Source organism: Melozone crissalis, unplaced genomic scaffold (genome assembly GCF_028551555.1).
Source record: "Melozone crissalis strain CALT ecotype California unplaced genomic scaffold, PUWL_Pcris_2 ptg000027l_1, whole genome shotgun sequence".
Lineage (NCBI taxonomy): Eukaryota > Metazoa > Chordata > Aves > Passeriformes > Passerellidae > Melozone > Melozone crissalis.
Genome location: NW_026535805.1, coordinates 50,076,571 through 50,102,891, shown reverse-complemented (window position 1 = coordinate 50,102,891; position 26,321 = coordinate 50,076,571). Strand labels below are relative to the sequence as shown.

The 26,321-nt window shown below is 39.0% G+C and overlaps 1 protein-coding gene across 1 annotated transcript in view; it reads right to left on the bottom strand.

Annotated features, from left to right (window-relative positions):
* The window catches only part of LAMA4 (laminin subunit alpha 4), a 100,653-nt gene that overhangs the window by 15,517 nt on the left and 58,815 nt on the right, over nucleotides 1-26,321 (bottom strand). The window contains exons 14-28 of the mRNA XM_054280055.1: nucleotides 25,066-25,207; nucleotides 23,907-24,003; nucleotides 23,047-23,163; nucleotides 22,222-22,407; nucleotides 17,161-17,300; nucleotides 15,814-15,987; nucleotides 14,646-14,788; nucleotides 14,138-14,300; nucleotides 11,931-12,064; nucleotides 10,614-10,785; nucleotides 8,432-8,563; nucleotides 7,271-7,413; nucleotides 3,584-3,719; nucleotides 2,324-2,461; nucleotides 668-801 (exon numbers count right to left, since the gene is read on the bottom strand). Of these exons, the coding sequence (XP_054136030.1) occupies nucleotides 668-801; nucleotides 2,324-2,461; nucleotides 3,584-3,719; nucleotides 7,271-7,413; nucleotides 8,432-8,563; nucleotides 10,614-10,785; nucleotides 11,931-12,064; nucleotides 14,138-14,300; nucleotides 14,646-14,788; nucleotides 15,814-15,987; nucleotides 17,161-17,300; nucleotides 22,222-22,407; nucleotides 23,047-23,163; nucleotides 23,907-24,003; nucleotides 25,066-25,207 (2,151 nt within the window). The remainder of the gene's footprint in view (nucleotides 1-667; nucleotides 802-2,323; nucleotides 2,462-3,583; nucleotides 3,720-7,270; nucleotides 7,414-8,431; nucleotides 8,564-10,613; nucleotides 10,786-11,930; nucleotides 12,065-14,137; nucleotides 14,301-14,645; nucleotides 14,789-15,813; nucleotides 15,988-17,160; nucleotides 17,301-22,221; nucleotides 22,408-23,046; nucleotides 23,164-23,906; nucleotides 24,004-25,065; nucleotides 25,208-26,321) is intronic.

The window sequence follows — 26,321 nt, the reverse complement described above, 5'->3', positions numbered from 1 at the left end:
GGAACCCAGAAGTCATAGGTACAAACCTTAATTTCCATTAGGAAAGTAAGAATGCTTGTATCTCATAGGTAGAGATATCTCAAGATAAGAATCTCAAGATTCTTAAAGACATTTGCTTTGAGCATGTGACCTTCTAAAAAAATTTAAACATATAAATAATAGTAAAACATACTAATAAACCAAAGCTTTCAAGAGTTACAAGGAGCACAGACAAAGACTTATTCCCTACTGCTGTATTTAGTCATGTTTGTGGCTGCCAGTGCTAAAAATATTTTTAACATGTTTCACTGTGTACATCCCAGATGAATGCTTTATGTGAAGATGCCTCAATCACTATAGGGTAAACTGGGAATTGTTTTAACAAATTAAAAGAGTTAATCCTGTCAAAAAAATAATCTCTTGCTAACCTTAAATGTTATTAAACTGTTTTCTTACCTGAGAATGAAAAAAGGACTAAGCTTTCAGAAAAAACTATTTTCATTTTAATAAAAATTCCCATCATCTTGAACTCAGGCCCAAGTTGGTCAGTTTCCAATCATATTTTAAAATCAGTCATTAAAAGAAAGCCGTACTCAAGTATTTAAAAGTAAGTGCTAAATGATAATGTGCTTTACAAGAAATATTTATGCTCTAAAGGTAGAGAATAAAAGATGCTGTACAGCTTTACCTTTCTGGGGTGACAGAAGTAATGATGAAATGGGTTTTTCCATCATTGTAATTTTGTTCTGGTGACTGAATTTTGGTTCCACTTGCATTTAAAACCACAGCACCTCTCTCCATAGAGATGGATAATACGTCTGACTGAAATACAGACAAAACCACCTTCATAAGCAAGTATTACACAGAAAAAAATTAACAGTTCTGTGAATTTTCCTGTTGTTTTTATTTTTCTTCTCTCTATGTTCCCCGTTTGTGCTTAATTTGCAAAAAGATATACTCTGAGAAGCAAAACAAGAGATGACATCATTAGAATTTATATTGCCCATTTTAAAGTCTGAATTCTGGGAATTCTGCTGCTGATTATGTTTCATGTACCTGTCACATGAGCTCCCTCCATGTAGCACAAATGTATGATGTTTACATTTCATTTGTGTTTCTGGTACCGTATTGAGCAGCTGCTACTGCAAGATTCCTGCTGTCATAAGACCAAGACATCTTCTTTCTTTTTCTAATTCCCTCTGATCAGACCCGGTCAATCGCTCGAAATTATTTCAGAGATAAGATGCGCTATCTGGGTCAGGAGTTTGGGATCACTGTGCCACTCGCAGAATCCTCTCAGTTCCATCAGAGCAAGCCCTGCCGCTGTGCACTGGTAGGAATCGTTCTGCCTCATTCTGCCAAGCGCTGAATAGCTGAACTTCTGCTTGTTAAGTAGGGCACTTGGCACCTCAGGATTAGAGCTGTTGAGTTAAAAACATGAAGTGGTGTGTGCGAGGCCTCATTTATGCAAAAGGTGTGGGGAACTGACACGGTTACTGACTTCAATTGGAGGTAATTCTCCAGGCTGCAACACGGGAAAGTTTGAAGTGGTTATCGGTGCCACGCAGTCTCCTCTGCTGCGCTGCTGATGATATTCAGCAAGCATCGCCGAACAGACATTTGGGGGTGGTTGCAAATGTTCTGGCATCTGAGCTCATGCTCGCTGCAGATGTCAGTCTGAGCCTGCAGCGTCTTGGGATCGCTTTGTCTCACACAACGTTTTGTGAGTGCAAGTCCATATTTGTGCCCGGGTCACACTTCTGAGGGGGTATGTAGAGCAGCCTGGCTTCCCAGAGCTGCAAGGAGCCATTCTCAAGCGCAGCTTTTCCCAGTCACACATGGAGGTCTGAGTGCCATCTGGGAACATAGGCAGCTTTGTGACTGATTTCTGTCAGCTCAGCAATGCTCAAAATGCCGTGCCACTAATTCAAACAAACTTTGCTTCTCGGTGATTGTCTGGATGGCAAATGTCAGGTCCTAAATATTACTTGTACTTTGGTAGCACCTGCAGGTCCAAATAGGGATTGCAGTGCTGCTCAGCGCAGCAAGATGCTCTGTGCATTTCTGCCCTAAGGATTTCAGCGAGCGCAAGTGGATGCATGTTAATTCTAGGCATATGATCCTGTTATCTTCTCACCATCAAAATAACGTCGAAGCATCCCTGGTTTTCATCTATTGATCAAATGCAAACTGTAAAAATGAGGTCACCGGTGAATGCTTCTATGTTGCGGACTGCTTTATCTTGAAACCATAAAGTGAGAAATTGTATTATTCCCCTAGTATTCTCCTGGGGAAACAATTAAAAGGTAAAATAAAACAAACAGAAAAAAAAAAAGATACTTACTCCTTCAGAATAGTAAAACAACAGCCCACTGGGCTGCAAGGTCCGGAAATTAAAGCCTCCTTCAAACTCAGTAAAGAGGGACACTTTTTGGCTTGATGCAATGAAGCTCTCACCATTGAAATATGCATTGCGGGACATCTGTGTATTAAATAAAATGAAATTAGAAGTACAGCTCAAAAAACATTCCAATAATACAAAGAATGGGGCTTTTTCTTCTTCTTTTTTTTTTTTTTTTTCCAACAGTTGCAGCCAGTTCAGTTCTAAAAACCAATTTTTCCTGCATATCCTATCCTAATTTATATAGGCTTTCTCTCACATCATGGGAAAATCTTGAGAAAGTGTAGCAATTTTAGACTAAGTGAAATTATTCCCAGCTTCCTGGGATCTTGGCCCCATCCTAAATCTGCTGATGTTAAAGAGCATGAAAAGTAGAGGCAGAGGTGCTCATGCCCCTGTCTGAGCTGTGTGGCACTGAATCACAGTTCCAACATGTGACATGTTACTTTGTGTGCTGTGCTGGGTACTGGGGTAGGGTGGTCTATAACCCTCTGAGTCTCACGAGCAAGGCTAGGTCCAAGGCAGGGCAAATTGCAGAGAGCTTCCATGTTGACAGAGGCTGAGGTGGTGTGATGAGTTCTACAAGCAATCCTTCCTCTTCACAGGTTTGCAGCATGGCTTTTGATAGACATGGCCACAGGATGAAGACCCCAAACACTATCTGGATTTGCCAGCCTTGCATTGTACTGGACAAATGGTGAATGAAGGAACCAGAAGCTAAATGGCAATTTTCTCAGAGCTAATGCTGGTGCAGTTGGTGTGTGTATCACAGAGGAAGAGCTGATCTGGCTTAAAGGGAGAACTCATTTGAAGGGTTAATTTTTTGCTGTCTTTTCCATTTCACACATCTGTATTAGGATGCATGTAAGGATGATTCTTCTCGTATCTTTAAGAAAAAAATGAATTACATTGGAATATCTCCATTCAGAATGCAATATATAATTTATCGAGTTTTCACATTGCAGTTTCACATATGAGGAGAATTTTAAGTGAAACAGCTTGTGCTATATTTCAGAGTGAAGACTGGGTATTATGTCAGCAGACTTAACAGACACACACAAACCCACCACCTCTGCCAGTCAATGAGAGCACAGTCATTTCCTTGGTGGAAGACTGTCTTTCCATTGTTTGCAGTAAAACTCAAGCTCCCAGCTATACCCATTGTCAAAATTGCTGTTATGTCACAAATGGTGTTATGCTTACCAGTGAATCCTCTGGGCACCCATAGCTGATTCCCAGGGTTCCTGGTTCTTCCAACAAGTTGAAATCCTTCTTTTGGAACTGGAAACCCTTCATGCAGCCTTTAAAGCCGATACTTCCGGCCAAATGTGAACTAATGCTGTTGGACAACAATGCCAAACAAACTGCAGTTAGATAGCTCTTGCCTTCCTGAACAGGATTTTGTTGCCAAGATGTTCTAAAGAATTTTGGAAGAACTTCAGTTATTTGCCTCACTAGTGCACAATTCTTGTATCTTTATGTAAAACAACTAATGAGCCACATTCTAAGTTTTGAAAAGTCAAGATGCACCGATTGTAATAAAAATAATGTATTTATAACTACTTACAGTAAAAATAAATAGATTTTTATCTCAATTTTTTTTAGCTATGAAGAGAAGTTCTGATTTAGGTTTCCTGTCTTGCTTTTACTAGCAAGCTCCGTTCTTGGCTTTGCAAGCAAATGGGTGTGGAGGGATAGAATGTAAGAAAATAAAGATAGTGCAGAAGGTAGTTTCACACCTGAGGAGTTGCAGCTGCACTAATCACCAAAGACTAAGAACAGGCCTGTCCTTAATAGGCCACAGCTGTGTCCAATAAGAATAAGAGTGCTACCAAAGAGTGGGTTAGCTGGGTGAGAAGAGAGTTGGAGTTTGTTGGCTGAGCTGTGAAGAAGAAGGAGTCAGTGCTGTGAGGATCTGCTCATGAGAAATCACTTAGAAGGTATGGAACTTTTTGCAATAAGATGACAACAAATGGGTCTCTATTTCTTATGAAAAATACTAACAAAGGTCAAGGAAGTAAGAGTAAGTTCTACTTGCAGATGTGTGGGTTTACATAATTTTAAATGAGAGCAGTGGGTGGGCTTCCAGGATCATTTTTATGTCAGATTTGAGGTAGACAGCACAGCAATGTATCCCAATTACTCCTACTCGTTGCTCTCAGTTTTTCAACTCCACACCTTACCAAGATACCAGCACTATGTTACAGCATGGCATGATTATAATTGAATTTATCCTCACAATTCTCAAGGTGCATGAAGAAGTAATTTACATAAAATCACAGTGAGTCTGTGACAGGGGTAAGGAAACTACATGGGAGCTGCTGTGTACCAGTCCAGGAGATAGCTAGGGAGCAAATACACTGAAGGAGTGGGTGTGAAATCCAAAGTTCTGACCTGGCTGCCTGGAAGCAGTCTTTGTCCTTTAAGCAAGATGTGCCTCAGCAGTGGGACTCTTCACCTCATGTGACGTGATACTGTTGGCATTGCTACCTGCACTTGTTGTCTGTGGGTTATCTCATTGTAAGGCAGATATTGGGAACATGGCAGAAGAATCAAGGTCTGGAAATTACTAATTTTGCATTGGCAAAACCAGACTATCAGGGGAGGTAGTGCAGATGTACGTGTACATGTCTGAAATACAGTGGAGTGCTCTAGGGGCTTCATTTGCTCCACAGTGAAATCAGCAGGAACGCTTCTGCCATCCTTACTGGGATTTGGACCAAATTGTGGGGTATCAATTAACCACTATAATTTTTACTCTGACCCTGAGGCTGGCTGGATGTGACAAATGTGCCTTTCTCTTAAATGCCACACCATTTTCTAGAAACAAGTTATAGAAGAAAGGCTTTCACTTAAAGAAAGGCATCTGAGTTAATTTCCTCATTCAGTTAAGAGTTAAGTACCCAGTGCTCCTACCTACCCTGAGCTTTCTGCTTTATGCAGTGAGTGAGGTGAGATAAAATAATGTATGGTGGTACTTCCAGATTCATTTATTTGGAGAAAAAAGGCAATTGACAGAGAAAAATGCATTTGAAGAGACAAAATTATGTTGCTTTAGAAGAATATTAGACTACTATACGACTAGAGCTAGTTTCTCCCTGCTCCTGCTCTGTGAAGTTGGTGAAATGTGGGTCTGTCTGCAAAGAGGAAGCATAAATATCAGCAGTAGATAGTAGCAGCAGTAGAGAGAGTAGTACATCATCAGTAGGATACTAACTTATGCTCCTGATAAAAATAGAATGATGCCACCATGTTTGGTCCATACATTTTGCTGTCTACTCTTGTAAAGAGAATGAAAGCTGAGTATAATATCAGAGACAAAGCTGCACCTCTGCTTAAATAATTTCTGTATATATTTTTTAACATTATAATTGATAATATTTTTACAATGCCTACGGTATTTTTTATCTGATACTGCCTTTTAATTGAGATGCTATTTTTCCTGCTTTGACGGTACCTTCCAGGTGTTTTTCAGAATAACCACAATCTGCTTGGAAAACTGCAGGCATAATTCATGTGATTCATCTTTTGTCCTATATTTGTGAACAAGTCTCATCTGCCATTGAGCTGCTCAATTGCCTAGATTTCTAGGTCCTTCTTGGCTTTTTTCTGTGTTCTTTAGCCTTGATTAATGAGAGTAATTTTCACCATCCTTCTGTACTTTCTTTCTAGATCATTAATGTATTTAATACCAGCCCTGAGAGAGATCCTTTGAGCATGTGCTGTGGACTTTTTATACTGTGAAAATTGAAAAGTTACTACTATGTCCTATTTTCTCTTTCCCAGCTGCTTTCCAATCCACTGCAGCATTTTCTGTCTCCACTCCACTAGCTATCTTAATAGCCCCTTATGAAAGACCTTTGAAAAGAACTATTTGAAAGGACAGTTAGGTTATACTCTGTTTCTCCCTTGCCCATCACTTTGCCTGCATGTTCAAATAACTACAGAAGATTTTTCTTTATAATAATTTTTCTTTACATGAAGTTTGTCACTGTCTTAAAAGCTTAAAGATTAAACACTTTGTATCTCAGATATTATTTTTCAAGTCAGCAGTTAATTCTGACAACAAAATAAAGAATAAAATGTGACAAGATTTACCACTAAGTCCCAGCAGCTGTTGCTCAACAGTTGCCTTTTTTTTTTTTTTTTTTTTTTTTTTTTTTTTTTTTTTTTTTTTTTTAATGTGGGGGGTATTCCTGTTAGCAGTTATGACAGATGAAACAGCAGCTGGAGCCTTTTTGAAAATTCTGGCCTTGCTGTCTGACCCTGGAATGAATACTGCCTATCAGAAGAGAATACTCTTCTTCAAGTAGCCAGTCTGCTCTCAGGGCGTGACCCTGGGGTCCAGCAGATTCCTGTGGCAGGAAATGAGAGTTGCACAGTCTACTGAGATTAAACTGCATTTCTGTCAAATGGTACAATAGGAAAATGAGACCTTTTCTTCCCACGCCTACACAGAGCCAGCTGACTTCAATCCAAAGAGAACCTGAGACAAATCAGAACTGAAATGCTTAGTGGGAAAAAGATCATCTTTAGATTGAAAATGTGGTTGATAGAGGGTGTTGGTCACTTTTTGCTGAGCAAGAAGCAATACCAATTTTATATGTTAACATGTTTTTTGAAAAAGCCTTTTTGTTTGAAGAACACAACTATTTCTGTTACCCTTTCTAAAACAAGGCCAGTGTCAGTAAAATTTAACTGTGCTGGATCAAACCTTGTCTTGAGTATTTAAGAGTTCTGAGACACACTTAGAAGAGTGTCTGCAGGGTTGTTTTACATAAGGTTGATGCCAAAGAAATTGTTTCATTGTTACTCCTTAAGGCCAGGGCATACAACTTTACATATGGTGATTCATTGAAAATACTGATTTAATCTCATTTGTAAACCAACCTGGAGTGCAAGATCTCAGTAGGTGCTCCTCCAATGTAAATGTCTGTGAAGGGCATTGCTGTTCTCTCATTGTCCACACTTTTTATGTGTCTTCTGTCTACTACCAAGATCATCTTCTTGGAATTGTGATATATAATAGAAATCTGAAAAGAAAAGCATGTGCTTAGAAGTGTAATCTTTTATAAGCTGTTATGGTGATCTTGCAAAATTGATTGCATCTTTATACCTTCTGTTTGAAAAGTTCCTCCCATTTAACAGAGAATTTGTTTGTAAATTGGGAGAGGCTGACAATGATTACTAGTAGGAAGTTTGTTTTGATATCGCTATTTTTCTGACGACTGAATCCTCAGGATATTTCAATTAAGAATAAAGAAAATGTATCAAATTCTACAGTGTGGCAAACAGAAGCTCTGTAAACTTCAGAATGCTTTCTTGATTTATCCAAAAGTTAAGGCATACTTTTTTAAAAGTTATTTTACTGTCAAAGCATAAAAAGTTAAATTTGTTTCCTTAAACATGAACAGATCTATAGCTGTAGTTTTGGTCACGAACCAGACTTTGAATTGACATCAAGTAAAAGGCAGGAGAAGCAACTCACTATGGGGGGAATTTACTGCTGTCACAGTTACATTGGCTTACAGCAAATTCCCTGAAACTAAATGCAAGTAGATATTTTACATCTGCCAAAGTCCCTAAAATACTGTGCATGTATAAATGTTGCTACCAAATCAACTCTCTTTTCAAAGGAAATAGTAAATGCTGCAATTCTTGTAATGCAAAACATAATAACTAAGGTGGTCAAGTTATCATAATGACATGGTTTCACTTGAGGGAAGTTTTATATTTGGCATAGAGGACTGTCCTGGATATAATTTCATATGGAATTAATAAAACTTTCTCCCATGTGAATGGTCCTGTCCTTGGTTAGTAATACACACAATCTGTCTACAAGCACTGATTTATGAGGAGGCAGGGACAGCCTTCCCTTTCCTCTGCTCAGTACTGGTGGGACTTGCATGCCCTCTGCTCTTCCGCCTGTTCCACCATATCACTGCCTGCCCCTCATTCTTTGGCACCTTTCATTGGCATTGGAGCAATTGTTTCTGCTTGGAGCCTCTGGGATAGCTGGCCAAACAGCTGTGATAGTGACCACATCTGTACCTCATGAAATTTAGCATCGTTAATCCTAGCCTTCCTCATGGAATCCTCGAGAAGCACAGGGCCACTGCTGAAACCAAAGTCATAGCGGAGGTACAAGAAACCATTCTGCATCTCTAGGCTGAAGAACATGCTCTGTGTGAAAACAAAACACCAGTCAGGAAAGGACTGTGCGGCAGCAATTAAAAAAAGTGTATAAATAGAGTTATAAGATTGACATTGGGAAAAGCATGCTGAGAAATAAATTATTTCCAAAAGTGTAACACATTTTCTCTATTTTTATATTTGTAATATATGTTTATATATGCACATAAAATTGAACACACTACAACAGTTTTATAAGTGTTGCATTTTGGAAGACTTGGAATTGTTTCCTTATAGAAATAGTATTTGGTAGTACAGTGATGTCACTATTCTCTACCAGCAAGGTATTCCTGATGTGAACACAACTATTCACTGTTGAAATAATACCACATGCCCTAAATGAAAGATATTATACTGGTGAAAGCAGTGTTGTGCTCATATGGCCGTGCCTGTGTTATGAGGTTCTATCACAAAGTCTGTAATTGCTCAGGATTTTGTCTTTTCACAGCCCTGATCAGCATTGATGTATTTACTGAAATGATGGCAATAGCTGGAGTGTATTTATTATGTATTTGGTTTCCAGAATTCCTGACTGCTTCTACTTTATGATTCAATTTCTGTTCTGTGGCTGGGTGACCTAAATTTTGTAAACCGGAGCTGTACTTTAGAAAATCTTTAGGGAGTGCTTGAAATGAAGATCTGCACCCTAGAATTAGTCTTTTTCCAAAAGTAAACATAAAGAAACAGAAACAAAATTTACAGCAAATGTGCATCTGGGTTAATGCTTTCAATGTTTTGTCTTCTCTCCTGGTGTTCATGGCTAATGGAAACACGGGAAAAATAATTCTCCATTCACTGCTGCAGGCTAAGGACTGCTGTCTTTGACATAAATGACTCCACCTTCAGAAGTCACTACTTAAAGGAGTAGGTTTTAATCTAGCACTTTTAAATGAAACTGCAGCTTGGGTTTGTTCTGAACAGCATAAACTTGAAAATGAAACAAGGATTACATTAAGAATATTTATGAGCTGTCTTTGCAGAATTGGATAATGGACCACCTTACACAGACTTTCTAAAAGTGCTTGTGAGCAGGCAAGGTCTCCCACAGCTGATATCCAACTTGATTGCGGTTTCCACTGACAAATACAAAATGCATACATCTCCAAGAAATGTCTAGGTGCTTTTGCTGTGAAGAAAAATGAGTGCTCTGCAACTTTTAACAGCAACTGCTTAGTCAAAACTTCCTAAGAATGAAGGTTAGTGGTAGCATGCTATGCTGCAGAGCAAACTGCTTCCCACCACCCTCCTCTGGAAGTTACTCCAAAGGCAAACACTACAGAGTAGCTCTTCTAATAAGAATGGATTTTTTTTTTCTAAATGCTTAAAGCAATGTTACATGTAGGTGTCTACACAAGTGTCTGTCTGTGGATTGCATTTGCATAGAAAAATGTTTTCTGTGGCTTTTCTAGTCTTTTCTGTAATCCTGAACTTGATATGGAAATGGCCAAAGACAAAAAAAAACCCCAAAAAACCCCATGTTTGTCTTCAGAAGATATTTTCATGCCTTCAAACTCTTAGAGAGATTGCATCAGTCTCACACTTCAGAAAAGCTCCTGACATTTGGATCAAGCCTTTTTATTTGGACTGCTTTCTATTTTTAGTAACTTAAATATTTAACTCTAGTACACCCTGAGGCACAGTTATAAAGTGGCAGCTACCATGAAGTGGCTGCTTTTTGGGAGTTACTTCACAGAAATTTCCTATAGCTTTGATTGAGCATTCACATTTAAATAAAGGCACAGCAACTGGGCTTAACTGGAGTCTGTCTTGAAGTATCATCATGAGCATCTCACCAGTTTGAAGTCCTGACTGTCTCTGGATAAAAGCAGAGTCCAGCTCAGGGCTTTGGCTTCCTGAGGCCTTTGCAGAGCAATTTCCAGTCACCTCCTAATGTATACATGCACCAGACAAATACAAAGTGTTTCCTCTTCCCAGAAGTTAAATGTGAGGACATAAACATTTTGGGTTTTCCAAGATACTCTAGGTACTGAGGAACTTGTGGTGCCGATAGATAAAGGTACTAGCAGGACTTGGTACTCACCCCATTAATCATCAGCAGGATTAATCCATTGTCTGTAGGTGTTCGAACTTCGATGTCAAATCGAGTCACCTGGCTGAATTTTCCCCTCCTCTCAATGTTTCTGGCCAAGGCATAGCCAGAGCCATCAAAGAAATAGCTCACAGCCCTGCTCTGAGTGAAAGCCAACTTATCTCTATGGAAAAAACAAGTAGAGAAGGATTAGTTGGTATGTACTCATTTTAATTTAGGGGAACTTAAATGCCTTTACATACTTTATTGAAATAATTGTTCTGAACTTCTGTTCTGTCTGGCAATGGTGAGATTGGTGAATTCCTTGCAATTTTTTTCTGGGATTTTTTTTGCCTGAAAAATAATGTGTAGCTTTGAAGGTGCCTTTAACTCCTTCATCATTATGTCATGCTTTTATCCTGTGCTAGATGTAGAGGATGGGAAAATTCTTTACTCATCCTTGTAAAGTGATAGGCCCACAGCACTTCCTCGTTATAAGGATGCACAGATATGTCTATTAAGAGCTTTCCCAGTTTGTGCAGAAATCCATTTGAATTCTCCAAGAACTTTAGTTGACTCTGGTATGCTCTGTTCTGGAGAGCAGCAGCTTGCACTCCCTGTGGGAATGGTGTGGGAAGCTCATTTTCTCTATCCCAACACTTCCTGCATTTCATCCCAGTGCATGCTGCAAATTACTCTCCTTTTCTTTCCAGGGAGAGGTTCTGCTGTTGCTGCCTGTAGGGTGAGCAAAATGCTTGCTGTGTCTGTGCTAAATGAATGCTGCAGCTGATGTTCACTTCTACTTTAGGAGCTGCATTTCCCAGTTTGTGAAAGCCTCATCTAAGGAATATCTGTGGTGGCTTTAATTGTATGGCAGCAGTAAAGTTTTGTACAAGCCTTCCTAGCTGGAGGTGGAACTTCCCTCAAGGTTATCTGGCCTAGTAGACTGACTGGCTGTGGCAGTATCACTTGGAGCAACGTGATTTGAGTCAGGAGGAGCTCTGTCCTAGGCAAGCAGTGGGGTAAGGAGGGCGCCTGGAACAAGCCCCAGCTAATGTGGCACTTTCCTTTATGAAGACATGAACAAGATTGTGAGCTAGCTAGTGGAGACAGCAGGAAAACCATAGAATATCTCATGCTAAAAAGGACTCATAAGCAGTCCAACTTCCATACATACATAGATTTATAAATAAATAAAAAAAAATATTGAACTTGTCGATGCCTAAGAGCCACCAACTTCCTTCTGGGACAACTCAATGCCACCTTCACTTTTTTAATTTGAAGCAGGAATGAGCCATCAGGACCGACGCTTGTGAGACTATCCCCTACCTGGCACAAGGTGGCGATGTGGCGGTGTCGATGTTGTAGACGCGCTTGAAGTTGTACAGGCTGATCACATCGTCGTTCAGGGTGGCCAGCTCCAGGCAGCCGATGAAGCCGGGTAGGTTTAGGCTAGGAGGGAGCTGTGCAGAGGACAAGGAAGAGTTAAAAGGAGAAAGGTGGCTCTCTTTAGTTGGGTGTTGTGAGAGCATTTGTGCCTGGGATCTGTTTTGTCCCTGTGCAATTCGTATTTTCAAAAGAAAAGGTTGATGCTGCTGAGAATAGTCTTCATATGATATGTAAGTGAAAAGGGGGCACATAAATGGTCTCACAGTGAGAGAATTAGGCCGGGTAGGGCAAATGCAAACAAAAACTACTTCTATGATTTTGATGGGACCATGCTTGAAAACAGGGAAAAAGGTTAAGATTTGACTAATAAGAGAGCTTACTCAATGTCTTTGAATAACTCAGTGGATATTCATATCTAATGCATAGATATCCCTCACAGCCAGAAAAATAACTCCATACCATAATTAAAGAGAGAGAAATGAGAGAGCTCTTTAAACCCAGGAGACAGGGATTCAAAATCTGTGCCAGTGGGTAATCCTCAGTAGGTATTACTTTGAACAGCTAGCAGGATGTAGAGACTTCTTCTTTTAACAAAGGTCACTGCGAATGGAATTTAAACAGCCAAACTGGTGAGGGGAAAAATATAAAAGAATAAAGCTAACAGACCTAGACTATTCTTTTTATATTAAAATATTTTGCCTTGTGGAACAGGTGTGATAATAATAACACCTCTTGTACTTCAGAGTTTGATCACTGTGAGTAGCTTTTCTTAATCTTCTCATTATTTTCATTTTCTTATGATACAATTGTAGTGGTAACACAGCAAAACAGAATATAAGTAGCTGTAAAAGAAAATTACATTCTTATCTGCAGCACAGATACATTTGGTAAATGATCATGTTTTCTTTTTTTCTTTTGTTTTTTCTAGTCTTTGAAATTATGTTAAGCATGGGAGTTCTAGTGGTTAAGTGGTGCATTTCATATTTGCAAAGTATGTAACAGGAAAGCAAAAGGCTTTTAACAAATCAGACTCTATGTTAATAAATAAAAGTTTGAGGTGTTCTTTTCTAAGGGGGAGGGACCCATATGCCTATCAAATAATACCATGAATCCTTTTCTTCCTATTTCCCTTTCCACTTCACTCTCCTCTTTTCTTTTTCCTCTGCTATGCTCTGGAACAAACTTGGAGGGTTCATTTGCTGGATGACTTTTTGTATGTGCACATGTGTATGAAACTGTTATTCAGTCTTCAGTCCTATTCCCAGGTAGTTTGCACCCAGGGCTCAGTAATCCAAAATTCCTGCCATGGCATGTATCTATAAGTCATAACAATGCCAAGCTCAGGAATGAATAAGTGTATTGAGTTACTCTTTCTTTGTTTTTTTTGTTTTTAGGAGAGATGCTTGTGGATCAGTATTTGGATCTTTTTAGAACCTACTACAGTTAGCTTAAAGAATTTAGGATTCTCTAAAGACTTTCTAGGTGTGTTTTTATTCAGCCATGCAATTTTCACAGCCAAGATCATTCATAGAAATTTTTAAATTCCAAAAGAGGAACTGGTATGTTCACAGAAGCAGGTAAGTGAGGTGCTAATTTATGCTGACTATTAGGAACTAGACTGATGCTACTGTCTCACACGGGTCTTCAGACATATTGTGCACAGGCAACTTTTCATGCTGTTATAAGTCTGGATTTGAATCAGTGATAATTTAAATTCAAACAAATGACTGTATTGCTGCTTTGCCACAAGATCTTAATATTAGCAATACATTTTTGTGACAGTTGTAAAAGAGAAATTTTAAGTACCAAGAACTCATTAGCATTGAAAAATAACGGTAGCCTGCAAGTTAGGTTGGACTAATAGACCTTTGTTTATTCATGCTATTTAACAGGTAGCAAGCCTTCCTTTTAGTACTTTCCAGGAAACCTGAACAGCAGCTCACAGACACCTGATCATCATATGTGCATGACAAAATATGCTAGGCAAAACTTCTTCACCATGGCTAAAAGATAGAGTTCTAAGATGATAAATGACTAAATAAGGGCTTTTTTTTTTTTTTAAACTACCATTTCTGTGTTTAAATGGAAGTCCAGCAAAGTTAGTTTGCAATATTTAATTTTGAATACAGAATATTTATCTGACCAACCTTGAAGTCTGGAGGCACTCCACCAACATAGAAAACAGTATTTTCAGGTTCCAAATTAAGAAGGGAGCCAGGACCAAGAACCTCTCCCTTTTTGATGAACTTTTCTTCAGCAGTGCTGCTAAGACTGGGCACAGTTAAAAACATTTTGCCATGTCTTCCGATCCTGCAGAAAAGAATTGTAAGAGAAGAGAATTTCATGTTGGCCAGACTTACAAAAGAACAAACAAGCCCCCATCTCAGGAGGTAACTGAAAACAGGAAGGGTTTTTATTCCTTAGTGAGGACTAGTAATCAGGAGGTAAAAAAAGGGAGGGACCACAGACACTGTCTCTTCCTCCCTGTGGCCCCTTGGGTCTTGGCTCTTCAAAATCAGGAAGAATTTCCATTTATTTCAGTAGGAGTAGAACTAGGCACTGAAAATTCCTGATCAGCAGTTCTGACACAGCCTTTTCTTCTTGATTTTTCCTATGACCTGTTTGATTTTGGGGAAATACATGTTATCACTTTACCTCTCAATTTTGATGATGCTGAAGTAAGAAGGCCAGGTGCTGACTGGCTTGGCATCCAGAGGTATCTCCACGTCTTGGCCTCCCAGATTATAAATGTACACAAGGTTGTCATTTTTAATTGCAAGACCAATGTAATGTTTTGCCTAAAACACCAATGGAGAAGGATGTTAGAGATAAAACATTGAAAGAGATTTAATGCAGGACATAAGTAAAGGTAAGCTTTGATAAACTGAATGACACCTTTAAATATTACTGAAAGCTATTTAAATAGAAACAAAACCTTCATTCTCTAATTGGTTGTTTTCACCGCATAAGACTGTACAGGAAAAAAGCCTCTGATATTTTACTTTATATCCATTTTGACTGAGGTAAATTCAAGGTCATGAGATCTCTGCTGACCATGAATTAGTGATGTTCAATGGGAAGCTGTTCATCATTATTTAGTGCGCAGCGCCATGTGCAGGAAATAGTCTAAAGCCTAAGTATTATGCTGTAATTAAATATTCTGCCAAGAGGCATTTCACTTGATTTATATTCAGTAGACATTCTTTTTAGGAAAGCTTAAAAATGAAAGCCTGGCTCTTTACCTTCCCAAGAAATGGGTTGCCAGAATGATACCTGGCTTGTGAGTAGTGATTTTTTTTCCTTTCAGAACCACAGTTTAAAGAACAGCTATTTCAAAGTAGTAATCGAGAGTGTACAGAGTGTACAACAGCAGCACAAGCCACAGATAAAGAAGCCTGCTTATCTTGTGGGCCTATGACCTCAGAGATTTGGAATTGACACTGTCAGCAGCATAAACTGATTAAAGCATATCTCACAGAAGCCAGGCAGGTGACATTAACTGCTTCAGAGCACCTCGGTATTGGCAGAGGAGATAGCAAGTGTGGCTCGCAGCAGTGACAATCAAAGCAGTGCACTGCCAGGCAGTCTAATTTGCATTTTAGAGAGAATCCTTCATTGTTTGGGGTGACAAGTCTCAAGGACAGGGGTCTCAGGAACCCTTGCTCTTTGCTTGTCACAAAATCAATGATGGTCACAGAATAGACACCTTTAGTTCTGGAACATGAAGAAACAGTGAGAGGAAAAACTGAAGGAAAATAAATTTCAAACTGATGTATTTTTTTAAAAAATCTATGCATAAAAGTTAACTGGGCTATTCTCTTACATTCTTGTTTCCGAGGTACAAAATGAATCTGTCAGGAGAGGCTGCCAGCTGTGGGTTGTCTTTGTGGAGCTTTATGTACAAGCTCATGGAAGTGAAAGATTTCAGTTCTTCCACGTTGACCTTTGGATTGACTTCAACAGCAGATTGGCCTTCAAACATCATCGAGACTTGGACCTGCAGTTGCAAATGGGCAAAGTGAGACAGGTGCTGTTGCCTGGGGTCATTACTAAAGGTAAGTGTGTAACAATACTGTGCCAACTGCCTTGCTTACTGCAAGAGTGGAGTTGGCACCTATATATTGGCATGTAAATTGTATGTTTGTAACAATCTTTCCTGAAAGACCCTGTACAGATTATGGAGAAAGTTATCTTAAAATTGATTAAAGGTCCTAATGAACTCTGCTTAGGCATATTCATAAAGTAAATTACATTTCAGTGGGAGATGGATGTGTGCTTAGTTGAATCAGGGCTACATTACTATGTATGCCACATAATGAAATTCTTACAGAGCTATAAAACTTCTGCCCATAATTTATTTCTTTGCTTTGGAAGTAGTACAACCATTTTCTGCTCATGAGTAATCCTGTTCTTGAATCTACAGTGATATTTATGAGATGCTAAAAAAAATTGGAAAACTGTTCATTTTAGTTCAAAATGCTTTCAGCATAACTGAAGTAATGTTTTCAAGTTTAAACGCAGTATACCTGAATCACAAAAGACATTTTAAAGAACAGTCAAGCACAATACACAAACTGATTTTTCCAAGTTATATTCCAGCACTGTGAACATACAATAATGCATTGAATTTTTTATTTCTCTGAATGGATTCAAATATACTTGACCTTGGTTTTCTTGTTAGAGAAAAAACCCTCATTATTTATGTATGGTAATGAAAGTGGTTTTTTTCTCTATTAAATACGTGTGAGCCAAGGATTCTCTTACCCTGCAGAAAATTATTTCAAAAGAAAGGAAAAAAAATGCTGTCATCTCAGAAAAGCTTACATTAAATTGCTGTAATTATTACTCATGGTAATTAGCTTTGTAGGTAATTTGCCTACAAATTATAGGTAATTAGGTTTTGTTGTTCTGGCCATCTTATACATTGTGCCCAAACCTTTATTGTCAAGTTGCTACTGCAATAACAATAGTCTACCATGAATATTATGATAATGTCAAAGGCTTGCAAATAGTAACTGTAAAGATTTTAATGACCTCCAATGTGCTTTGTTCATCCAGTTTTGGGGAGGTGACAATGTTCAGGTTTGGGCTTCTAGCATAGCCCAAGAAAATGGAGGTTATAGTAAGATTTGATTATTAGCACTATTACTCAAAAGTCCAAAAGTTTTACCTTGCTTGCTACACTCCTGGTTTGAGCAATTAACTCTCTGATCCGCTGAATGCTGGAGGAAATATTGTTTGCTGGTGCCTTCTGTTCTACTCTGCGCATCTTGTCCAGGAGTTGAGGGAAGACTTCTGTGAGTTTCTTCACTGCAGTTAGAAAAGAAGAGACAGATTTTTTTCCTCTTTGAAAGACTGGTTTTGCATCAGGAAAATTCCACCCTATCCTCTTAGGTTAGCTCACCTGTCTCTTTCTGCTTTCTGACCAAGTCACAATCATGATGTGTGAGATGCAGTGATTCCAGAAAGGGTAATGATTTCTAAGAATCTGGTATTGCTAAAAGTTTTGGAAGTAGTTTTTCACAAAGGACACTATGTTTTCTTTGGACTCATAGGTAATACTGTGGTGTGTTACCTCTGTAATACTTTCCTCCAGGAACTCTGCAAACATTAATAGTTTTAACCTTTTAATTTTCCTTCAAGACAAATAAATGTTAAGCCTAATTTTACATCTGTGGCAACTGGAGCAGAAGGATTATTTGTTCAGCATCTCATTGGGTATCTGAGGCTGACCTGGGAGCTGCATCCAAGAGTTATGGTTCATGAACTCTTCAAATTCACTGAGAGGGAGATGTACAGGCTGTTTTCAGCTATGTGTGCCTCCCAGAGGTCACCACCCAGACAGCAGCAGTGGCTGCACAGGAGATGTGTTTTCTTGTGGCTCACAGTCTGGTCTCATGACAGAAACACTGCCAATTTCATCCTGTGGTGTACAACAATAGAAGGCCGATGATGATGATGATGATGATGATGATGCAAGTGCACCTAAACCGGGCTTAGTACCTGTCCTAGCCCTTGTGATTGGTAGCCTCATGAACTTTCCTGCCTGCATCTGCCAGGGGTCATAAATTAGAGTCCTGGACCTTTGGTCTGTCACTGCTGTGTCCTCAGGTGGTTCCTGTGCAAATGTCATTGTTATCAAAGGGAAATGCAGGGGCTCTGTCCTGTTCAAAGTCAGAGAAGTCCTTTCTCAGGAAGATAAGCAGAAAAATTATCAAGAAGGAAAAATAACTACCCTTAATTATAATCCAATTTTATCACATCAGATTCCAATGACATGCTGCCCTTTGAAGGATATTTACACATCACATCATTTTTCATCTTTAATTAAATGTAGGTACAAGAAGCTGAGTATAATGAAATGCGATTTTAGCTGCAAGCTACGTGCATATAAGAAAAATCCAGCATTCAGAGTTAATTTTAATGACATGGATTCACTGTAAAGGTTAAGACCAGATTTGTAGGTTTTAAAGTTATATTTTAGCGGTTGCCAACTTACATCCACCTGCTCTTGTGTTCTTCTTGTCATATTTTTACCTTCATCTGAGCCTCATAGAAGGGCTTGTGTCAGAAGGGACCTTAAAGATCGCCTATTTCCAACCCCCCTGCTGTGGGCAGGGACACCTTGCACTGGATCACATAGCTGAGAGCCCCACCCAACCTGGCTTTGAAAATTTCTGGATGAAGACTGTGGAGAGGCAGGCAAAGGGGCTCATCATCAGATATAGGAGACTGTATAAAAAGCAAGGGAGGAGGAGCAGACTCCAATCACTTTTCTCTGCTTCCAGTCTGCATTGAATAAGCCTCAGCCTCGTTCATCTCAACCCAGACTATGAGAATACACCATGGAGTCCTACAAGTCTGCTTGTTTTTGGATAGAGTGAAAAATCTGTATTTGTCAGTCCTGTCCTGTCTCTGCTTGGCTGTTTTCATTTGTGTTTTAAAAAGTTCAGTCTAGGAGTGGGCCATATAGAACTTTAGACCCTCAATTTTTTTCCATTTAATCCTGAAAGGCCTTATGTATTAGGACTTAGTAATCAGCTGTTCTATATAAAGCTTACTGTACATTAAAATATAGTGATTTTAATGAACCCTCAAGGAATTTAAAATATAGTGATTTTAATGAACCCTCAAAGAATTACAGTAGATTTTGGTGATCCCAAAATGTGTTAAATTTTCTCTTTAAAAAACCCCAACAAAACCCAAATCAACTTACAGGAAGTTTTCTTTACCTTTTTCCATTTTTAAGGCAAAAATGCTGCAATCTCAGAAAATGATTTAGCAAATTGCAGCCACTCTTTTGTTTTTAATAATCTGTAACTCCCTTGGAATTGTGTTTGATTCATTATCTTAAGACCTGGCTTTTCTGTTTGAAATTTGATGTATTAAACTTGAAATGCTACTATAACATGTAAACACAAAACTGTTATCTGTAACTACTATAACTATTGTGAAATCTCAGTATAAATCTCTTCCTCTTGGTCTTTATAATGACATTCTTCAACACAGAAGAACATTGATTTTTGTCTTTGAGATGAAGGTGAGAGTGGAAAAGAAAACTAGTCTTACACAGTGATAAAATATAAAAAAGAATAGAAGGGAAATTGTCAAGGAGGAAATACCCTGACTGCAACCTTCCAGACGTTTTCCCCTTTTACTCTTTCCTTCCCAAACTGTCTGCCATCCTCTCTGCTGAAGCCCACCAGTTCCCTGCACAATGGCAAGATGGACTATTCTCAGACAAACTGCACAGCCAAAATATGCTCTCACCCTTCCAAGCACCAAGTGAAAGCTTTATTCAAGGGCAGTGCAGACATGCCAGCTTAGAGGCTTCAGCTGCTCTGGTACTGATATTGGCATCAAGCTCAGGTGTTTTGATGTTCCAAGCACCTGTCTGAACATTTGTTGTGACTTTCCTTTGGACTTGGATGGACATTCCTCCTGTCAGATCAACCTCTCCTGGCAGAATACACAGCTGATCTGGGAATGCTCCACTGTGCCTGCCATGTCTGCATCTGTCTTCCTGGGCTGTGAATCACAATCACATCTGTCTGGAGCTCTACCTGTGCCAGACTCCTGTGTGGCACTGTTCTCTATTCTCAGATATTTCCAACTGATCTTTCTGGCAAAAACATCTCATCATAGCTTTAAACAAACAAATCAAATGCCTTCAGAGCAAAAGTGCCATGGGAAAGGTTCCTCCACAAATGTACTGGGGCACACTTTGCTGTAGGTTGGATATTAGCATCTCTCCGACAGTTAGTTTGTGGTCAGCAGGCCCTCCAGGAGCTCAGATAGGAACAAGGTGACTCCTTACCTGCAAACCCACCATCACAGAGAAGACATTTTTTCCCAGCACGTCACCTAGGAGCTGTTCTTGTTCCTTTTTGGGAACATAACCAAGGGAGAACTGGCCATTTTAACTCTGTTCACTCTTACAGAGCCCCTCAAATGATGCTGGAAATATTTCCTCCAGTACAAGAGCTAGTATGAGCAGATTTTTTTGAATCCTGTATGTCTGCTGACATTTTGAGCATGAAGAGCCAAATGCAGTCTGTGTTGCTGCTCTACCCACTAAGCTGGCAAGGGAAAATGTTAAATGTAAATCAGGTGTAAAGGTGAATAAAAACAGCCTCATGTGTAGGCTACAGCACACTGTTTCTCTTGGAAATTTTTCATCGTACCATTCCCTCCTGGGAGGCCAATCATATCCACATTTGCATTATTTTACATGGCAATTAGAGCTCATAGCCTAAACTACTCTGTGGTGATCAAAAACATTTTACAGGAATGCAATCCAATACAAGTGCTGTTATATTAACTACACTCTTGTGGAGCTCTGTGCAGTGACTAGCAGTGAGCTTACCATTCCCAGAGGGACAGGTTCACTGTTTCCTTTTGATGAAAAGCTCAGAGAAATCTGAGTTTCCTCCAGTTCTGGAGCCAGAAATTGGGATATTGAATAGCAGTGAATTTTTTCTTGTAAAGGGAACCACTTCTATAAAAGTTCTTGGGAGCACTCACTTAACCAAAAATACTAGGGGTAAGGGTCTTATGGATCATGGAATTCTGAAAATAACATGACTCTTGGGATTCCCCAGCTGAGAGGGAAGACTGTGACTTTGGAACACTAGAAACAATATTGGGTTTGCTATTCATAACACTATTTGCAGTAAAATGACACTTGAGTTGCAAACTTCCTGACAGAAGGAGAAAGCATTTAGGGCAGTAGAGCTGAGATTCAGACTTTCTGGAGACAGAGTCAATGAGGTTATGGAATTTCTCTGGGGCACTTTTAGGAGGAAAGACATCACTGAACAGGTTTGCAGGTGATGGTATCATCAAAAGTGTGAAGGAAATGACTTGTTCTGGACTTCCAACCTCCCTAGCCATAAATATCTTAGGATTAGTGAGCCTCCTGAGCAGAGTCAAGAATATATGGAACAATAAATAGGGGTGCTGTAATCAATTTTTTTATTCCAGATATTTTATTTTCTATATTGATTATTTTCTTCCCCAATTATTCCTTTCCTTCTTTCTACAGTCACTTAATTTCAGCTTCATTTTCACATCTCTTTTTCTACTCTTGCCTATCATCTTCATTTTAATTTTGTAGTCTGCCTTAGCTTTTCTTTTGTCTTTTTATTTCCCTTAATTTTTTCATAATAAGTTTTCCAGTGTTTCCAATAATAAAAGTGGAATTAATATGATGTTTACAAGCTTCTCCAGAAATCACCCTGCTTAAATATTTTATTTCCTCTTTTATCCTCTTTGACCCCTTTGTTTAGACTACAAGCTCATCAAGTGAGGGACCATTTCTTCTCCATGTTTGCACTCCTAAAGACAAAAGGGCTCTGTTTTCAAATGCTTCTCAATGTTAAAAAGCAAACAAATAAAAAACCCTAATTCACCAACCATAATAGGAAGAAGTGTTTAAACAAGCTGTTTATCATTCAGTGTGACCTTGGTACCCTGATAAAAATGAACTATAATTCAGCAAGTCTTCAGCACTTAAGTGTTTAAATAGTTTTTGGAAGTCCCTGAGGATCCAGCGTTCTTAAAATATATTCAAGACGTAGACAACTGCTAATTTGTGAAAATTTTCATGGAGGCAAAATGCTAGAAGATTATACACAATGAGTATGCAACGTAAACAATTCATACAACATGTTATTGCAGTGATTTCCTGACTTTTTAACACTGAGGAATGGCAAACTTCAGGTCACCCTACCTGCATCCCCAGCTGAATGCACAGCACTGTCATATGCCTGTGAATTGTGCTGGAAGTCTTGCAGGTTTTGGGACCACAGCCTCACGTTCTCATCCATGGGGGTGGTAGCCTGTGTCACTGTCGTGGTGGCACTTACAGCCTCTGCAGTCTTCAGCTGAGCTTGCTCCAAACGCTCTCTGGTCTCCTCTACAGAACAAATAGGGAAAGATAGGAAATGAACTCTCTCAAATATTCAAGCATTGTGTGTCCCATTCCTCCCCACTGTCTGTCTTTCCCTTCCCTTTTCTCTTCTTCCCTTCTGTTTATATACACTGAGCATGATGTTGTATGGAATGGAATATTCTTTTGGTAAGCTGGGGTCAGATGTCCTGGCTGTGCTCCTTCTTAGCTTCCCATGCATCCCAGTCTCCTCACCAGCATGAAAAGCAGAAAAGGCCTTGGCTCTGTGTAAGCCCTGCTCAGTAGTAACAAAAACACCTCTGTAATATCAACTCTGTGTTCAGCAAAAATCCAAAACACAGCCCCATGCTAGCCACTGTGAAGAAAATTAACTCTACTGCAGCCTGTACCAGCACAAGAAGAATGTTAATAATTTCAGTGACAAAGCAATAATGTCATTATGAAAGTGTTAAGGCTGGATATTTGATATCTAGGTCTAGTAGTTTCAGCCAAACTCTTTTAAGTGCCCACAGTGCCGAACTCTTAGTAGCAACTTCACATCCACATTCAAAGATAAAAATTTGCTCTTGAATGTATGAAGATAAAGCATCACAGAGATGAATGTATGAAGATAAGACATCACAGAGATGAAGTTCCTCTTCCAACCTGTCTCTCCTGACTGCATTTTTGCGATGGCTCTCATCAGCTGGCTCCGCAGGGTGTTCATTCTGGCAAAAGTGCCATTGACTTGCCAGCTGGTGTCTGCAATGGTGTAACCGCTGCCTGTGGGGACAGAAGGCAGGTACAGCTGAGGGGCTTCCAAGTGGTGTCTGAAAAGGTAAATTCAATCCTGGGAGGTGTGTCCTTAGGCATTTACTATGCCATGGACAGTATACCATGGCCTCTTTTAATTTATGACATACTTGCACTCCTGACTTTACATAATCTAAAGGGAAAAACAGCCCTGCAGCACCCCTGCTTGCCACAGGGTGTCTTCCAAAATCCGGGAGAGCAGGGTTGCAGTCAGTACTCTTTGTCCTTGCTTTGCTAGAAGTGCTGAGAATGGCTGCAACTGGTACACAGGAATAGTCTCAAATTGTCCTCAAAATTTTAAAAAGTAATTCTGTAATTCTAGATATTTCTTTCATTTACAGTGAAGAAAGGCCAAACTACTTTACATTTATTATTACCCTCCACTGGTGAAATCCAGCTTTCTGAACATTTAAGCTGCTGTGATTTGATTCTAATTGAACTACTTAATTGAATATATTTACCAGTGAAAAACAGTTTGCAGGGTCACATATTAAGTGTATCTGAAATGGACTTTTCATGAATGAAATAAAGTATCAGTATCTAGTAGGATGCCAAAACATGAGCTTTTCAAACTGTGCCGAAGACCATTTCAAGTACTTTGTGGGGTAAATTCAATCAATAACCTATTCTGTTGCAGCAGTAATTCTGCTTAGTGATGTGCTTCTGAAATTTATTTTAATGTGATTGGGAAAGTAGAAAGGATGTATATTTACTGTCATGTGCTGTCCGTTGTAGCTGCATGGCTCGGATGAGAAGTTCTTCACTTTTACCTTTATGGTAAATGACCTGAGTATCAATTCCAACTGCAGCCTACAAGCATGTTCCAAAAAAGAAAGTCAGAATAATCCTTATCAAATATTCCACTTTTTTGTGATTAATTGTGGACAATATTTTACCTGCATATAAATGCAACTGCAAAGTCACTGCAGTTTCATTCGCTTTGTTAACATTTAAGATTGGCAGCTGGATTGGAAAAAAGTCTGAAAAGCAAAGTTTTCTGTTTCAAGAAAGTTTAGAGAAATGTATGGTTTTCCAAACAACAGTAGTGAGTAACAAAGATGGAGAAAAAAGTCCTTGTAATTTATCAGCTCCACTTTAGTCAACGTGACTAAATGCTGCATGTTATTTAGGTGTTGTGACTGTTCATTTCTACTGTCATCTCAGATAGGTGATTAATGCTTTCACTTCATGGGGAGCTACCTTGCAGTCTGTAGCAGTATGCTGGAAACAGAGGGCTGGACTTGGAATTCCTCAGCACTCTGGAGTGCAGACCCCTTCAATCTACCCAAATCCTCTCACTATCCTACTAATAAATTGCTGGTAAATAACATGTATATGGGTTGGTAACTACAGGCATACAAAAAATATGTTTGTAGTTGTAGAAAGTATTTTTGAATAGAAAGGCCAGAGAAAAAATTAGCATCCTACTCCTTACACTGAGTGCATGAGTGGGCTTTGTCCCATTTCAGCCTGATTTTCTAAGAGGTGCAGTGATGTCTTGATCACATTTCCTGCCACATGGCACTGAGTGAAGCAGGAGGACTCAAGCACTAAATGCCAGCTCAGGTTCCTGCAGGAGTAGGGGGTTGTCTGTAATTTCACAGAAATGTCTCAGTGTGAGTGACAACACAGAGCAGCATCACCCTGTGGGACGGGGACAGAAGATCCTCTTGTGTCTTTTTAAATACCAGGAGACTTCAGACTGGAAGAATAATTAACTACATGGGATTGAATTCAGGAAATAATAAAGGAAAAAATTGTGCAGTGAGAAGTTCAATACTGCCAGTTAAGATAATTTGTTTTTTCTTGACACTTTGGTGCCTGGAGTCTCTGAAACTTTGCAAAGTAAAAACTGGTATGAAAATTACTTACATCCTTGACCCGGTTTGTTGTGTTCAGTGCCAACAATGCAACTTCATTGGCTTCTTCAATATAACCAGCAATGTTTTCATACACATTTGAAGCATTGATTGCCCTTTGTACCAAACCATTTGAATCAACACCATACAAATTCCTGTTAAAAAGAGAGCAAAAGGTGAAAGAAACCAAACTGAATCAAAGTAGTTTCTGACTACATAATGACAGACATAAATGTGCTTGGCCTAACTGGTATTCTCTTTGTTGGGTCTGACCAATCTGAAGCAGGTGAAAACTGTGTGGATGGAAGAGTCTTCCCTGCCACTTAACTCTGAGAATTTTGCCCTTAACATTTATGTGAGCGGCAACAAATGACTACTCAGCTTTTACTTTATTTTTTTTTCTACGTTAGATATCCCATATATTAACAGAATAACAGGTCTATCAGTAATCCTTCTTCAGGAATAATTCCTATCCATGAATGGAAAGACCTATGTATTCCAGTGACCAGGATAGCTGTGTCACTGTCCTGTCTATATTTTCCAAAGGTAAGTGGGAAAAGGGGGAGAATCAGATGAAGAACTACCCCTAGCCATGAGAATTTGCAGGAAGTTAGACTGAAAGAAACCTTTGATGGCATGGTTTTGATCTGTGTATTAGGTGATAACTGGTCTTCAGGGGAGATTCCAAACAGAAGATAGTTCAGGGCTCAACATTAATCTGTTAACAATTTTGAATAGATTTTTTTTTTTTAATGTTCTGATGATAAGCAGATTTCAAAGTATATTTTAGAAATAGATTCTAAATATAGATGTATTTGTACATGTGTGCATTCACTTCGAAGTGTTTGCACACCAAGAGATTATTAAATTTCCAGATTCAGCAATATTGCAAGAATTTTCTGCTAAACTCCCTTAAGGCAAAACAATAAACTCTATCAAATAAAAGCCTAACAGGCTAATAAAGCAAACCTATAAAACCAAGATGTTTTGAAGACAGGCTAAATGTTTTAAAGGATTAAAGTTTCACTGCAGGACAATCTTCTCAACAAACAATGGAGTCAGCATTATTCCATCTGGGTATTTTGTAATTACTTTTGAAGCATTTTGCTTTTTGTGAAATTCCTAAGGTGTTGGACTTGTTAATAATTTTTAAATTATTTTGGTAAGGGAGGAAGGGTAGCTATATGGGGTATTTTTTTCTGGTTAGTGTGCTGTCCTCAGTTAGCTGATCTCAGACTGAACATATTGTTTGGTTTTTATGTTTCTGTA